At 40.5% G+C, this 17,293-nt stretch overlaps 1 protein-coding gene across 1 annotated transcript in view; it reads right to left on the bottom strand.

The window, feature by feature from the left end:
* Positions 1-15,523, bottom strand: part of EP400 (E1A binding protein p400) — a 46,140-nt gene extending 30,617 nt beyond the window's left edge. Inside the window, exons 1-11 of the mRNA XM_010161106.1 lie at positions 14,201-15,523; positions 8,008-8,095; positions 7,438-7,545; positions 6,350-6,729; positions 5,793-6,098; positions 4,846-5,031; positions 3,334-3,474; positions 3,149-3,227; positions 2,815-2,867; positions 1,626-1,683; positions 855-944 (exon numbers count right to left, since the gene is read on the bottom strand). Of these exons, the coding sequence (XP_010159408.1) occupies positions 855-944; positions 1,626-1,683; positions 2,815-2,867; positions 3,149-3,227; positions 3,334-3,474; positions 4,846-5,031; positions 5,793-6,098; positions 6,350-6,729; positions 7,438-7,545; positions 8,008-8,095; positions 14,201-15,523 (2,812 nt within the window). The remainder of the gene's footprint in view (positions 1-854; positions 945-1,625; positions 1,684-2,814; positions 2,868-3,148; positions 3,228-3,333; positions 3,475-4,845; positions 5,032-5,792; positions 6,099-6,349; positions 6,730-7,437; positions 7,546-8,007; positions 8,096-14,200) is intronic.
* Positions 15,524-17,293: the final 1,770 nt, after the last annotated feature.

Here is a 17,293-nt window from a genome sequence, read left to right as displayed (position 1 = left end):
CCTGCTAAACAGCACCCATGATCCTTTGTCTGATCTGCTGGATGTGCGTGCTGGTGGTGGCCAATCAATCAGGAAACATCCTCATTAGGAACTTGGCTGACTGGCCAAGAGTTATAATCCCTCCAACTGGCCAGCTGGCTGCCAAACAGACCAAACAAACAGATCTGGAAACTGCATATTAAATGCCAGTCAGGCTTAGCTTCATGGGAAGCTTGCCTCTAGAAATCAGCAAGGGTTTTACTACGGTAAGTGAAGTGATCTCTACGGGACATTTTGCATACATCAGGTTCAGCACAGAAGTCACTGTTATGCTGCTAATGAAGGAGAGCTGCTATGCAGCGCACTGTCCCTAAAACCCCCCTGTTTTCAAGTATTTGTACCCCTGAAGATCAGCACTTCAGGGCCCTGTCAGACTTACCAGGTGACTCACAATACCCTTCTGAGATACTCAAGACAGCTGATGATAAAATGTTCATGTTCAATCTGACACAATTCTGGTTTTAAGCATTTATCATGAATTCCTAAAACATAGGTTGAGGTGTGAGGTCTTTTGGTGTGAGGTTTTAAAGAAATGCAGTGCTTCAGCAGAGAAATACTGTTTCTCAAGCTACCTGGTGTGGTAACTAGTTAGTATTCGGACTGCTTTATAAAGTACAGATGTTCATCATCACCCCATAAACTAACCGCTACAACTTTCCAAACAGAAAAGAATAGACACGGATTACATATGCCTGAATATCTGAATGCCTTCAAATTCTCATCTATAATCCTACTTATAAATACAATAACCACTGTTTGTTTTTCACCTGTTGTTTCAGAGCCCACCGCAGAGAGGAATCAAGCTACACGCCTACCTTCTTTGGCTAAATTAGACAGTTCAGTTTGATGGTTTATGTTTCCCTCTTTAGCTTCTTGTTCTTCGATTGTTTCTTCTTCATCTTCAACTAAAATAAAATCAAATGCTAACCTTGGCATTCAAATTACAGAATAATTAAGGAAGTTTGTAATTATGCACCTCTGAAGTGTACTAGCATCGAATATTATGAGTTAGCAGGATTTAAAAAGCATGAGACACATGGAAAACAAGAAATCTGAGAGCAACTAACACAGAACTTAAAAGATAAGTGAAAAGGAGAGAAGCACTGCTGCCTCAGGACAAAAGGCAGTCTTGAACCCGTAAATGTCGGTTGGCAATGGTCACCAGAGATAGGTTATTCTGTAGCTTTAAACTGGGCATTTTCTCTGTCAGAAACATGACACAGATGTCATCACAAGAAGGGAGCTAAAGTAGATGGGTTATTTAGCCTGAAATCCTCAAAAAACGTTTCAGACCACCAGGAAGGTCTGGGAAACGAAGGAATGAGGACAGAAAGAATTAAAATCCACCAACAATGATGGCAGTGTGTTTTCAGGGAAAACTTGTTTTCAAGTTTTTCTTAAAGCTCTTTTAAGGGAAATTTACTATCAAATTGAATATCTAATCTAAGAAATGGATGAGTGTTGGTATTTGGTTTGTGAAAAGCACTGCATCCATGCAGTAACAGACTGAAAACCTGTGGTTTCAGGGTTTTAATAAACAACTTATGTACTACGCTACAGATGCACAATTTTGAAAAGTGACTCACCTTCCTCATCAGTCAAAGATGTGCTTGCCTTTCTTTTCCTGCCAGATGATGAACCACCCTACCATTAAATAAAAAAAAATACATAAAATCACAGAAAACAAACTTAGGGAGATTTTTTTGTTTGTTTTTTTAAGGAAAGCAACAAGCACCTTGCAGTCACTATAGCATTTGCTAATAGACACTTGACACCTATTAGTACTTTCCCGGTCAGACAAAAAAGAGATACTCTGCTTCTGTACTGCAGGCTGCATGCAATCAGCCACTTCAGGTGCTTGTGGTTCCAATGACTCAGGTCCAGCTGTGACACAGAGCCATACTACATACTTTCCCTTGAAAACATTATTGAAGAAAAAACTTGTACCCAGGTTGGAGTCAAAAACTAAATTTTCAGTAGCCAGTCAGAAAGGCATACGGCACAGTCCCACAACTGTTCACCCTCGGCTGTCCAGCATACTCTGTAGCATGGTTTAGCCTGTGCAAATTAACACTCGCAGCCAGTGCTAGGCCACAGTTTGGCTGATAACACATGCTAAAGCTTGTTTCTAACAGGAGATTCAGATGCAGGCATTCTGCTTGGTGAAAGGGGAGCATTTCAGCAAGAGGGCATCAGCTGTGCCACGCCAGATGGCTCAGGGCCTCAGAACAATCCCTCGCCCATTCTTTTTCCAGTTGCACAGATGTAGCCAAGGAGTCCTAGCACACATTTTGTCTAGGGAAAACAGTATTTAAGCTTAATTCAGTTTGATCCGTTCTGCAGCACACACCTACATCTTTCAGTGGATAAATCACAGCTGAGCAGCTGAAAACACGCTTACGTGCTGCACAAAGTTTACCCCTGGTTACAGCAGATTAAACTCCTGCCCAAAACAAAGTCTGGTAACCAATTTGTACTTTTTTTTTTTTTTGTCTTACAATGTTACAATGGCTGATTCAAAGTCACTGAGTACGATTTCTTCCTTCAAAACACATGTATCAACTGCAATCCACTTTCCCATTAAAAGATGGGGTTCACAGCCAGAAAAAGTGGTATTTGTGCTTATGACAATATGTTCAATTGCCAAAAACTACACAGAGATCCACTTATCACCATGTATTTACGGAAACCATTTCACATTTATCAAAACCTTGTCACACAAGTAGCCATATTTAAACTAATATTATTTTTTTGTTAAGAACCAGAACGACTTACCATTTCACTTTCTTTTTCCAATAAAAGGTCTTCTGCAGATTTTATATCCTTACCTGGAAAATTATTACATTTATGTAGGCATTAGTCACTTAACAAGTTTCTGTTTCTTACATGAACTTTCAAACGCATTCAACATAAACCACAAGAAATATTAACAAAAACTAGCACAAAAACATAAAAAAGCCCCAGAACTCAAAGTTCAGATCTGTTCACAACCCAATGTTAGCAGCTCACAGTTCTGTCACCAACAAGATTAAATGCACCTGAGTGAAATGATGTAAAACAACAGCATCAGACTTTATACTGGATTTCTTCTGAAGTGCAATATAATTACCTTTCCTTGAAATTCTCTTTAAATTCAAAGCTTTTTTCCTTTTCTCTTGAAACTCAATTTGCAGTTTTATTTCAACAACCTGAAATGCAAATCAAGTCTAATAAAGCACTTAAATTTTATAAATAAATTACTGAAGGGGAAATAAACAGTATGATTGCACAAGTATTGCTAAGTCATTATTTCACCTGTTCAATGTTAGACCAGAAGTATTCTATTTCTCTAGCAATTGATGCAGCAATTCGCCTCAGTTTGTTTTGTTCTTCCCTTTTAGCTCGCTCTTCATTAAGTTTCTTTTCTTCATGATAACGAGCCACAGTTCTTACCATCTAAAATACCATGAGACACACTGAATTAGGTTATGGCAAAATACGCATCATTGCATTTCTTAGGATTACAGTGGTTATCAGCAGCCAGATGTTGACCACAGCTTTACACACGTAGTACCTACCTCCAATTTTACCATGCGAGTAAAAAAACAGACATGAAACTTGAAGGAAAAAAATGATACAAGGACTATAACTAAGCAATCAAGTAGAAAACACTCCCTCAAAACAAAGCCTGGGGAAAAAATCTACCGAGAATAGCAGCAAACACACAAAAGAAAACTTCTGTCAACAGAACGTATGAACAAAGTGATAGAAATCACACCGCAAAATGTCAGAGACCAAAGGTAAAATGAGTTCAAAAAGAGTGTACATACATGAGTGAAAGATCGGTCAGACCGACTTGCTGCGACCTTTAGCTCAGGAGGTCCCTAAAACACTGACTTCCAGGAGTTTGCAGCATATTGCCAGGGAAAGGATCATTCCGTATTTACCCTTCTCATTTCCCCTATTCTTAAAAAACTATCATTGGCCACAAATGGAGTAAGGGCTTCAAATCCAGACGTAAATTATATTCAAAAATGCAGATCTTCATCTTCCAAAATGATACACCTATTTCAGTACTTTGCTTATCAAAGGAAGAACGTTCAGTTTCCATCACTTCAGGATATATAATACAAATCAACATGACAATTTAAATTTAGGACCTTCAGTTGCTCTCTTCATTACCCAAACCTGTCATAAATGTATCAAAAGAAGGTGCAACATTGCTAGAATCCATAGAAAAATCTTGCTTCTTGTAAATAATCAGGTTTTTTTCATCTCACACCACCCCAATTTTCATTCCACCACTGACTTAATTTTTCCCACTGTGCTGCTCTCTTCCCCCGTGGCAACAGATTTCTACCATGTTTCCTCTGCTGTCCCTTGAACTCCATGGTTTCTCCTTCACCTCTTGCTAACATTAAGAAAGAAGAATTAGACAGACAACCACACTCAATGGAAGTCATCTACAAAATTCTGTATTTACTCTTCACAGAAAGGGAATAACTGATTTGTGAGGCAGGCACAATAGTGTTACTTTTTAAATACGGCACAGTGAACACCCCCTAAACAAGTGATTTGATTTGCCAAGGAAGAAAATCCACAAAATCCAAAACTGTTATGTGCATTCACAATCAATACAATTGTCTAGTCTGTTTCAAACACTAGAATATCCAAAGCTGACAACATGGCTCCTCATTTAAGTTAAAAATCAGTGCCTTGTACTCCCTTCACTTCCATCTGTAGAAAACAAACGTTTCAATAGCTTTGCTACCAAGCTGAGTGATACCAAGATCTATTGTTCTGAGTCAAAAAATGTGGTTTAAGTACCTTCTTAGCAGTTGCCATCTTCCACTTTCTCTCTTGGGCAAAATCAGTTGCCATCCACTGCATTTCTTCCAGCAAATAATCCCAGTGAGACTTTGGTCTTGGAGCCTCTTGGAGTTTAGGCAGTCGCCTCAGGGACCATAAACCTTCCTTTCTCAGTTCTGCTATTCGCTGATGGATTTGATTTTCCTTAAAAAGAAGTACATATAGTTACAATGCAGCAGCAGAATGCACCTAAAACAGCAGCCAAATAAAAAACAGTAGTTTCTCCCACTCCATCAAAATAATTGACAGCAAAAAAAAAAGCTGTAACAGCACGAGACATGCATTACAAAAATCAAGTCTGAACGCTGCATCAACGAAAAAATTAGCAGACTAAATTCAACTTATGCATAAAGAGAATCACAGTACTTCAACCTGTACTACAAGAAGCACTTTGTTAAATAAGAGGATAAAAGAGGTTCACTGGGAAACACAAAAAAACTAATTACAAGACATATGCAAACTGCAATCAAATAAACCTTTTTCTTCTTAAACTGAGATTGCAGATGTATTTATTCAGCGAAAATAAATGTATCTTCGTTATTAATACTGCTCGATTTTGTGAAAAAACAAGTTCTCTATGATGTTCCTGTTAAATAAGCAAAACAACATCTCCAATTACCTATAAAAATAAATAAGGTTGCAGTCACCTTGAATGAGTAGAGGGAATCAATGTAATAGAAAGAGAAAGAACTCAGTAACAATACTGAGACCACTAAGTCGTCTTCAGCTTCTCTGAATGCCCTTAAAAGCAAAATTCGGTATGTAAAGCAGACTAAAAAAAATAACCAAACACCCCACTTCCACGAAAAATAGTCCATTTTCACAACTCAAACACATCACTTGCGTTAACTGTTATTTGTGTGTTAATCGTCCGTACGTTTTAGGGGAAAATAAAAAAATCTTACCAGCTTTACTTGCTCAGCAAGCTTGTCTTGAGAGTTGTCCTGTGGCAATACTGCCGCATTCTGAGCTGGACTTTGTGTTTTAGGTGCTGCTGCTGCTACTGCTAAGCCTGGGGGTTTTGATGCAATGGGAGACAGGGACTTGTTAGTTGCTGGAGAGGTCCTGTTTGCTTGTACTGGGTACGTAGAAGGCGGTGTTGTGCCTGAGACAGTTGCTGGCACAACGGCTGAGGTAGGCGGTAGTGTATTTGCCGTAAGACGCTGAGAAGTCTGAGCAGGATCTGCAGATGGTCGTGTCAGAGTCACAGTCTGTCCAAGAAACATATTTGTTAGCGATGAGTTTAGCATTCAACACTGTCTCAGGCTACACCAGCAGAACACAACGCGGACTTTAATCTAATTTAACAAAAATTTAACATCTATGTTTTCACAAGGAAAGGACTTAAGTGTCCAGTGGAATTATATATTAACAATTTTCATATTGTTTCAGGAAGATAATGTTCTTAGACTTTACTGGGCATTGAAACAAACACATTTTCACCCCAATAAGTTTCACAAACCTGTTGCTGTATTGTAGCTTGTGGCTGTGACACTTGGTTTGGTGTCTGTCCTTGCATGTGGATTGCTGGTGGCACCTGCTGCTGAAGAGGTGCTGGAAGTGGAGCGGAAGTCAGGGGTACACTTTGAGGCTGGATCTTCACCTGAATTTGGGGCTGAGCTGGAGATTCCACTATTTGCGGTTGCTGCTGTGAAAGCTGCAGCGCAGCTGGGAGAGACGTCATGGGGACGTTGGCGGGCTGCAGTCGCCCTGGCAGCTGCGGCGGAGGTGTATGCAGACTTGCTGCGTTCTGCACTGGAGGGCCTTTAGATGGGTCATACTGTTGTTGACTCTGCTTCTGTCCAGTCAGCTGTACAGTTTGAGGAGTGGGCGGCATTCCGCCTACAAAGCAAGAGGAAACACAACATAGATAAATTAAAACATCCAATGCTCTTTACTGATATAAAGAGGAAATCAACTGCAAATGGACTCATTTGTTACTTACTTTGCCACAAGACACCATCACTTGAAAATACCACATCACAATCACGAAATAAATCACTATTACAATAAACAATGTATTTCATGCACGGGACTGCAACTAAAATTTGGAGCAGAGCAACTATAAAAAAAAAAGATGTCATTAAATGTCTTCTGAACGTCTTACACTTAAAAAAAAAAATAAAAGGACTGGTGAGCTACTGGAATTTAACCTAAAATAAAATAACACCATCAAGTCTAAATAATACGTAGTTCTTCACACTTCTACTCTAACACATATTCTACAGTTTGGCATGACTAACGAGTAAAAATTTGTCATGATGTTGCAAATTAGGAGGTTTCTTTTTCATAAATTATTGGCTCAGGTCCAGAATTCTGATTAATCATTTTGCATCAGCACCTGTGACGTATTTCCATGCCCACATGCACTTTTGGAGCCCGTCACTCAGCTCCTTAAACAAACCAGGCATTGCATACCAAGTATTAATTTACATGGAGAAGTGTGTGGTAGAACTAGGATCTTGGAAGGCCGGAAGCCCAAGTTTCTAGTCCCACCACTAACATCTCCTTGTTAAATTAATGTGCAATTGGCATGTGGTGACACAGTACCTTGTGCCGTTGGCATTAGCTGTTGAAGAGGAACTCCTGAAGCAACACCCGGGTGCTGAAAAACCATCCCATGACGGCCCACTTCAATTCGTGGTCTCTTAGACGAATCTGTGATATTCAAATTCCATTTATGGCATGGTATAATGGAATGGGTTCAATTTTACAAAGCAAACCACTACACATGATTCCAACATCAGCTCAGAAAGCTACGACTACATGTGTAGCATTTATGAAGAACATGCTCCAAGGGCAGAGTCCCTCTAACTTCATGTTGGCCGTCTCCAATCTTCTTAGCCAGAACAATCAACCTAACGTCTCCATGCCTGCCAAATCTTTCTTAGCCAGAACAATCAACCTAACAACGTCTCCATGCCTGCCAAATCCAGTCCTATGTGTTGTGAGTGGAGTGCACTCTTTTCACAGCACCATTCACAACAGATAGTCCCAAGGATCTGGCAATTCCCAAGGTGAGGCAAAACTGTATCTTTCAAAAGTGACAAAAAAGTGGGCTCCATTAACTGTTTGGGAAAAAAAAAAGAACCGAAGTGAAATTGTGCTGGCAGAACATACCTGTTGGTGGAAGCGCCTGCTGCCTCTTAAATGCTTCAATTTCTATGGTGTTCACAGTCCCGGTTACCGGAGTCCCTGTATGCGTTTGCTATTGGAAAAAGAAAACAAATCACAAAAGTTCAATCTGTAGATAGTCTAACACCAAGATGTAATTTACAAACAGATCTAGAGAAGCCAGCCCAGAACAAATCCTTCAGAACAGTGGTACGACAAAGAAAACCAGACTCACTCAATATCCGCTGGAACGTTTTAGATGTCCATACTGCACAGATACTCTCTGTCTAGTTTAAATTTCAAACAGCAACTAAACTGATGAAGTTGGTTATATATATAATACATGTCTAATTTTTTAAGTGATGACAAACCCAGGAAAATGGGACATGTAAAACCAACCTGCCCAATTATTTTTTTTTTAAATAAATGGAAGTTTTCACTAATGTATTACCCTTTATCATTTACATAATGCTGCAATGAAGTCATAATGACATATTCATATAGTATACAGATGCAATAAAAAGCTGAGAACAAAATTAAACGTCGTGGCTTCACTACAGGATTAATTAGAAGAGAAAATTTAAGTAAACTGTAGCATAATTAACAAGACACAAAATAAGAAATGAGAGTCAATACATTTACAAAATCTAATCCTCTTCACTCTGTGTGAAACACCACTAACACACCAATTAACTGCCATCCTGAAGGCAGTTTAACCTTGAGCCTCCACCACTGTCGCTCTCAGGATAGAGCTCCATGAGGGTTAGCCTTGAAATATTTCAGGAAAAAGTGCGGAGACTCAGAAGATGGAATAAAAGAATCTCAGCCAAGTTACAGGTTCCAATTCTAGTTTTCCAGATGCTAGACTTGTTTGCACAGCTGGCAAAGTGAGCACCACGAAGAAACTCAGTGAGGAGAAACATAATATTGCCATAAGGCTAAGGTGACATCAGAGCTCATCAGAAATTACTAGACATTTTGTCTGAGGATACACATCACACAACTATGAATTAACAAGCTTGGAAGAGCACTATTGATACTGACATGGAAAAGAAATGACCAGGGTTTGATCCAGCAAGTTGAGAGTTTAGCTTCAGTAGGATTACAAAGGGCATGAAAACTTTATTATAAAATTACTACAGTTAATATTGGCAAGGGTGACAGCGTATATATCCCAGATAATCCTTTCAGCATCAACCTTAGGTGGCAGACTCATTACTGAAGCAAGCAGGTTTGGGTATATCATGATTTCCGTGCTCTTTGGGCCCTCAGCACTACTGGCACGTACTTATTAATGTCCGTCAGTTTGTGCAAGCCCAATTCTTCTCAGGGAGTTTCCAAGTCATATTTTTAAGTTCTCCTCAATATTTAGCCTTGCTATGCTCAATATTCTATGAAACTTGGTATGAGAAAAAATAAGGACTATGCCAAGAAAGGTCTGAAGAGGTTCTGTCAGAAAACAAACATGGACTGTATGTATGGCAGCCTCTAGAAAATGAGCTGATTTAGCCCTCAAGTTCTCCGAGAGCAATTTTCTGATGGTGAAAGCCTTTGCCATATCCACGTACAGCAAGGGTTTGCAAATGTTGTGAAAACATACTATGACAACATAGCAAAGACAGCAATTTTCCTAAGGAAATTTTAGTTTCTTCACAGGTCTTTTCTTCTCTGATTTTTAACAGACATTCTACCAGTGTAAATTAAACCTAAGGAAATAAACACCAGTCTATACCAAAATAAACCGTAGCAGTCACAACCCTGCACCTTCAGTGCTTCATAAAAAGGTATTAATGAACACAGCGATTGTCACCTAAAATGACTGGGCTTCAAACACTCCTTTTTGAGCTGAATACCTCTCATGCCACTCAGATTCTATCTATAGCTACGAATTAATAACATTTAATCTCTCTGCTGCTCTGAGGGCATTTATGGCCACTCTAGCAACACAGCTATAGCCTGGAGATGTGAATTTTGGTTTTAAGACGCTCTGACTCATATTCATCCCTAAAGGTCATGGTTCACTGTCGTATCACACTTGATATGGATTACATTTTCAAATGTTTGTCCTCTCCTAAGGCAGACATGCAGCCTATTTCACAGCCAGTGTCTAGCCGAACATCATGCACTTCGGCATTTATAGAATTCTAAAATAAGTCAGAAAACCTACTTTCTACAATGCTACTGGACTAAATAACAAATTCAGCTTATGTCCTGTTTGCTTCAAATGCTTTCTGGGACATCAATTTTAAAAAGTAAGTTCTCCAAACTCTGCTTCAAATGCCATTCATTTCACCTGCACTCTTACTCCGGATGACTGCATACTCACAGTTTCAGGCTGCATCTCAACTTCAGGATTTTTGACTGACATTTTCTTAGACTATGCCTCCCAGCTGACTGCATTATCACCACGTAACTTGGCCCAGACGCTTCAAAGAGCAAAGACGTTATGTCTTTATAAATTCCAGTCATGTGCCACTAATACTAGACTAAAACTTTCCTAACTTTAATTAAAATAATGTAGTTCTCCAGAGGTCATGATTATGCAGCACACCCACAATAATCATTCTGAGTGCTGCACTTACTCAAATTTGAATGCTGCTGCTGATCAGGACACATTATTTCCCTATAAGCAGTTACAGAGACAAAGACTGATAGAAAGAGATGATACTTCTGGTTAGCAGTTTGTGCTAAAAGGTACCACCACAATTACAGAGTTTTGTACATTTTCAGCAAGTACATACTAGTTTCTCTGAAACAGCCCTGAAAGGGTATGCTACTTTCCAAAGTATTTCATCACTGGTGTAGCTAGAGGTTGATGATAATCCTAATCACTATAATAAATAATCTGATACAATATTGTGTATTTTAAACAGCTCAGAAGAAGCCTGACCGCCTAAGGAGGCTTCCAAGTCACCTCAGTCTTGGCTGTAACAAAGAGCTCTCCATGTGAGCCCCTTTACTCGGCAACTCGCTTGTAACCTATCACAGCGAACATCCCATTTGTTATACAAGAACACAACCCATTTTACATTTCATTTAACTCTCCATTTTGCCAAACCTAGATGAAGGCAGTGCAGACCGTACAGCTCGCATGGTACAGCAGAGCAACTCACCCTGCTGAATATAATTGAGCTAAAAGGTGAATATTTTAGTTGCAGAGGAATTAGCATACGTAAATTCACAGGGTATATAAGCAACAGCATCCCGGCAACAGAGTTGAAGGCAGATGCATAAACCCATACCAGCTTGAATTTAAAAACTGCATCATCACTGATCCACAAAAATTTTAACAGATTAATTTTTTTACTTTGTTTAGTATTAGCTCATGGAGGAAAAAAAAAGGGGGGCGGGGGGGTATTGTAAAAAAAAAACTTATATAATAAAAATAGGCACTTTAGTTTCTTCTTCTCAACATTTACAGTAGAGTTATTGTAAAGCGGTTAGTTATTTTAAAAAATTGTGTCAGAGGGTTATTATTGTTGTTTAAAGCATTTCAGGGAAGGCAAATCCAAAACCTTCTGTAGCCATACTCAAAACCTTTAATAGATAAGGAAAAAAAGAAAAGAAATTTAGAAGAAATCCACAATTACAATGCCACAGACAAAAGAATCCATATTATCACTATGCAGAATGCACAAATGAACCAAATGCATTAGGGAAACAAAAGACAAACAAACCAAAGTGAAAACATTCAAGCTGAAAGTTAAATGAAATAAGCCAGCAACCTGGAGACAAAGACTTAACTTCCTCAAGGCTTCATTAATACTGATGCATTTGCAGATTGCAAAGGGCTTTTTTTGTTTAGCTTAGATGATAAGGGATGGGCTCTTGGGTAAATTCTAATTCATCTAAGAAATATCAAATCTGAATGGAGAAAAAAAATCTGGGATGAAACTACATTTTAGAACCATTGAAAAGTACCTGAAATGGTTGCTGCTGGGATGAAAAAGCAGCAGAAACATTTGGAGGAAGCTGGGTTGCTATAGCGACAGGAGTACCAGTCTGCCCATCCTTTCCTGTCACAACCTTTACCTGAGAGAAATATTTGGGGAAAAAAAAAAAGAAGGGAGAATCATTTTCTTTTTAAAAGTTTTTCTTCTTTGTTTTCTTTTTTTTGTACTGGTCACCACACTCACTTGGTACTGATGGCACCTCACTGAAGAGGGGATTATAACGAAACCACCATCAGCAGGGCTTGGTTTGAACACAGGCCGTTTTTGGAGAGTTCTGCCTCGCTTTTAATAGCGGAACAGAGTACGGCCTTGACTATTTATAGTTACTTCTCGTCACTGGAAACCTTTTCTTAAATCCAGTTAACATAAAAGTGTGTTTTATATTTAATGATTGCTGGTCCTAAAGGACAACAAATTAGCATGACAGACAGTCTGAACTGAAGAGAGCTCCAACATTTATTTAAGCAATGAGCACAGCCACCACTCGCTCTCCCCTTGTATTCCCAAAGTGATCAACCTTTCCAGGCAAGGGATGAAGTGCGTTGCTTTAGCAGAAAAGTGATAAAGAGGGGAGAGGGGGAAATAAAAGAGAAGACAACAAAAAAAATACGAAGAAAGAACATACTCAAAAGATGTCTCAAACTTTCAAAAGGATTCATCGTTTGAAAACACATAAAGACTCTTGCTGCTGCACTCTGCAGTATTCTCCAGCAGTCAGAGGGACAAGCGGCTTTCACAAACAAAACACAACCCATCACAAGAAGGCAGTGAAGTACAGCAAACTGCAAACCCGAAAGACCTAAACTAATGTAAGCTGTAGTAGTGCCACTGACTTCAACGGACCTATACAAGCTACACCCGCTAAAGGTCTCTCAGAACGTGCAGACAGTAGTTAAAAATACCTGGTGCTTCAGCTGACAAACACGCAACCCAACAAGAACACCTAAACAATCCAACAAAATACAAACCAGATGAAAAAAAATACTGAATATCCATTGGCAATAAATTACAATAACAGGCTAGCTTTTATCTTACTATATAAAGAAATGATTCCATCAAAATTATCTATAACTATCAAAAGCAGAAATACATTTTTCCTAGTCAAGAAGTTTAGACCACAAAACAATGAACAAATTAAACTTCAGCTGTTACTCTTAAAATTTCCCACAAATTCCAACTGAAGATACAATTGCTAATGATTCACACCTAAGAGACTCACCAATTTGCACTGACAACACGCATTTCTACCAGATATTTCAAAGCAACTTGAGTTTCTTTACATAACAGGTTTGGTTTGGTTCTTTACAAACCTGCAACTACATACTCACACATACTTTTAAGGTATTTGTGAGTGTCAAGTGATGCATCAGTCCTATCTACCCTGTTGCAACCACTTGCCACGCAGGCTTCCAGGTAGGCTCTGCTCAGGCCAGGCACCGCTCCAGCACCCATGGTCGCTGTGGGTCAAGAGCTACGCAAATGGGTACAAACATGCAGGAAAAGCTGCATGGCACCTGTCTGCGGCAGGCTTATTTCAAATCCTTTGTCATTAATAAAGAGTGAATTCAATTAGTTAGTAATTTCAAACCTTTGTGTAAATAACAAAGTTAACTGGTTAACGTCCAGCCTCTAGGTGCTGTTTAATCACTTAGCAACACATGCACAGAGCTCTAGGACAGCCGAAGCACCCTCATGCATTACTGTGACCCCATACACTTCACGATTCACATGTTCTCCCTGAGCAATTAGATTAATTTAGCTTTTTGTTGGTCACAGCAACACTGAACTTCTGTAAAATAGAAGTCATACGAGTCAAATAAAGGTTAACCTCTTATGAGACTTCTTGCTCATTCCTTTTTGGTTTGTGTAAGTCTAGTAAATGAAATTTAATCTATGATTCCTGTTCGCATTCATTCTGACAGTTTAAAACAGCTTCCACACCAATGCCATCTTTATTTGTGTGCTGGCTTACATACTAACTAGGACAGTGAAAGCTCCTTTCACCTCTCTATTCTTCTCCTTTGAATACACACACCTAACGGCATGCACAAACCAACCCACCTGTCGAATCACACTACCGAGCAGAACTGCATTCTCTCAGACCAACTATTTAAAGAAAAATTGCCAAACTTCTTCAAGTAATATTTTTTTTTCAGGTACCGTCTCTTTCACTAATACTTCACAATCCAGGTGCCACAAATTCATATACAATTTTATCCCAAAACATTAACCAACAGATTTCTTACCTCATCATTGATGACCTCAGATTGTTCTTCCTCTTCTTCCTCCTCTAGATCCAAGTCATTTTGCCTCAGGTATGCTTGCAGTGGAACACAATGTTTCTTCTTAAAAGCTAAAAAGTCCATCATATTTCCTTGGAGATGTTGCAGGAAAAACAGTTCAATCAAACACTCCTTAAAAGTTTCCTTAAGAATTTCCATCTGCTTGTGGTGATGATCCAAACATTGTTTTCTCATTTGAGCAGTCTCTTGGTTGGCAGGAGGAATCTCCTCCAATTTTTTGGGCTGTTTTTTCACTGCCGTATTAACGGCAGGAGTAAGAGGAAGACTCGACAGCCCCTGTGGTACAGTGGCTCGTGAAGGACTTGTGGGAGGAGGTGGTGATGTCATTCCAAATGCACTAGGTCCTCCAACTCCTGCTATCAATCCACCGGAAGTCCTGTCATATCCAATGGGTCTACCCAGCTGCTGTCCTTGAAGCACTTGCTGCTGCTGTTGCATAAGCTGCCCTTGGATAATATTGCTGATTTGGGGTGGCAAGCTGGTCGTCGTAATATGGCCTGGGCTAGTCAAAGATTGCATATTTGCTCCGCTAGCTACAGGACTCTGAGGCCCGAGATGATGAATGGTGCCACCAGACTGCGAATGAGGTTGTGAAAGCCTGCGTTCCCGTACCGTAGCAGGCGTCCCAGAAGATGGAATCTGTACTTGTGCAGCAGCTCCTTGAGCGATTTGTGCAATTCCCGGTCCTTCCTGATACACAAAGTGTCCCCCGTTTGAAGGACTCAGGCTGATTTGTCTCACAAGCACACTAGCATCTACAAATCCTCTGGTAGGGCTCTGGCTGCACATACCCAAGCCAGGGCCAGGAGTGCCTGCCCGAACATTTGGTAGCGCTTGCACCGGCACAGGGTTCGGCTGCGTAGGGCTTTGAGACTGAACCTGTTGAGGCAGCGGTGACGTAACTTGAATATACGATGGGGATCCATGCTCAAACCGCCTCTGCTGAGGACTGAACTGAAAACTCGGTGAAGTTGGGTTTGGGATTGGCAACGGGGTAAGCGTTATCTGCTGGTTTCCTGAAGCCACCGGTCCAACGTTTTGCAGCGTGATGTTCACATTCTGCCCAGCCACGGGACTCCGACTCATTATAAATTGCTGTATTTGGTAGCTGGGGGACTGGGGTGCAGATGGACTTGCAGAAGGTGCAAAAGAAGCTGCAGGGGACTGGGGTAAATTGGCCTGTTGCTCTTCTCCCTCACTGCCCGTGAAGGACCTGGACCTCTGGAGCTGGCGTTGGGCATTCTGAGGACCATTACCATGGTGCATTCTCACTGTTACAGGGTTTTTACAGTACACTCTAAAAACATACACAAAAACAGAAATTTAGGGAAAGTAAAAATATTTCTGTAACTGAAACTATTTAGTTACTATTCAAAAGGCTACCTTATAGTAAGAACTAGGTCATCCTGTCTTTGACACTTCAAAATGTTCCATGTCACCAGTCAAATTATCTGAAGTCCTCATCATCACAAAAGTTCACTTAAATCCCTCATACATTTCTCTAGCTAACAAAGCGCTATTGAACAGTTTTGCAAATGATGCATTTGTCTTAGTGAGTTAGAACAACTTCAAATCATTTTTTAAAAACACTTTTTCCCTTTCTGTCTCTCATGTCCAAACTATCTGCTCTTTTTTTGTGTTCATTATTCCCAATATTTCAGTGCTTTTAACACTTAACACCATGTTTTCAAAAACACAAAACTTGCTTAAAATGTACTGTAAGACAGTATATACATAAATGTAATACCTATGCTTATGTATATGCAATATGTATCTAATATGTACTAAAGTGGTATGTATTTAAAACCTATATGTGTAATACGTTCTTTATGTAATACATAAAATATTATTAAAATGGACACAGACTGTTCAACTTTATTGTTCCAGCTACTGAAGGAAAAATACCTCATGAAAAAACTCCCTACCAATACTTTGAAAAAGTATTGTACCTGACCCTTAACTCTGCCTTCAGAATGCCAACCCCTTAAAGAGATGAAAATTAATCCAAATCTCCGTCTCATTTAGAACAGTTTCTCGAGCCAAGCTATCCAGAAATCAAAAAACGTTCTGGCTTTGTATTTCAATCGTTGACAAAAAAATAATTCTGCTGGCACGCACTGAGAGGTACAGTCAGTGCTGGGTGACACACGGGAAGAGCAGCAAAAATAAAGAAGAAACCTGGGTTTTGGGGTTTTTTTCCCAATTTTTCACTCATGTTTTGAAAACAGCAGTTTCATTTTTGGTACTTCAGGCCAAACACACACGTATTGTCATTTATCTTCACGCTGCCAGTTATCTTCACTCCTAACTCTTTCAAGCGGGTTACAAGTGGCAGCAGCACATCCCACGGCAGCACTACGGGAGCGGCTGACCGCCCGTCCCGCTCGCCGGGTGATGCTCAGGCAGGGAAACAACACGGACCCAGCCGCTGCCCTGCCCTGGGCTACCTGCAGAACGCCGCTCCCGCCCTGGGGATGGAGATCCCCATTCCCTGCCTGCCGGGGAAGAGCCGGCTTCCCGGGAAGGGGAGGAAGCGGAGCCGCTGCCACACACGTGCGGGAAGGGGCTGCTTCGGAGCGCGAGGCAGCACGGAGCGCTGCCTGCACAGGGACCAACCCACCCTTCTGGGCAGGTTTCGTCTCTTCTGCTCCTCGGAGCTCAGCTCTGAGGGAGATCCCTCAGCAGAGCGAGAAGGGACAAAAATTCCAGTCCTTACAGGCACCTTTTCCGAAAGATTTAATAATACGGCAATACTTCGTGGTATTGTGACTCTTTCATGGCACTGATATCAAATAATTAAGATACAAACGATATCACCCATCGCCAGCGACAAGGTCTTATTATTTTAATTACCTCTACCTCGCTAACATTTACGGCCCAAGTGAAAACACTTAATTAATTACAGGCTGATAAGGAAGCGTCACCAGCGCGCTGCCGCCGGCCTCTGCCCGCCCGGGGAGAAGGGATCGCCTTTTGTGTGCGAAAACTGAACCGTGCGAACGGCCCAGGCGCCGGGCCGGGCCCAGGGCGAGCGCT

Source organism: Eurypyga helias, unplaced genomic scaffold (genome assembly GCF_000690775.1).
Source record: "Eurypyga helias isolate BGI_N326 unplaced genomic scaffold, ASM69077v1 scaffold12241, whole genome shotgun sequence".
Lineage (NCBI taxonomy): Eukaryota > Metazoa > Chordata > Aves > Eurypygiformes > Eurypygidae > Eurypyga > Eurypyga helias.
Note: the sequence above shows the minus strand (reverse complement) of the source record. Positions and strands in the feature narration are given on the sequence as shown.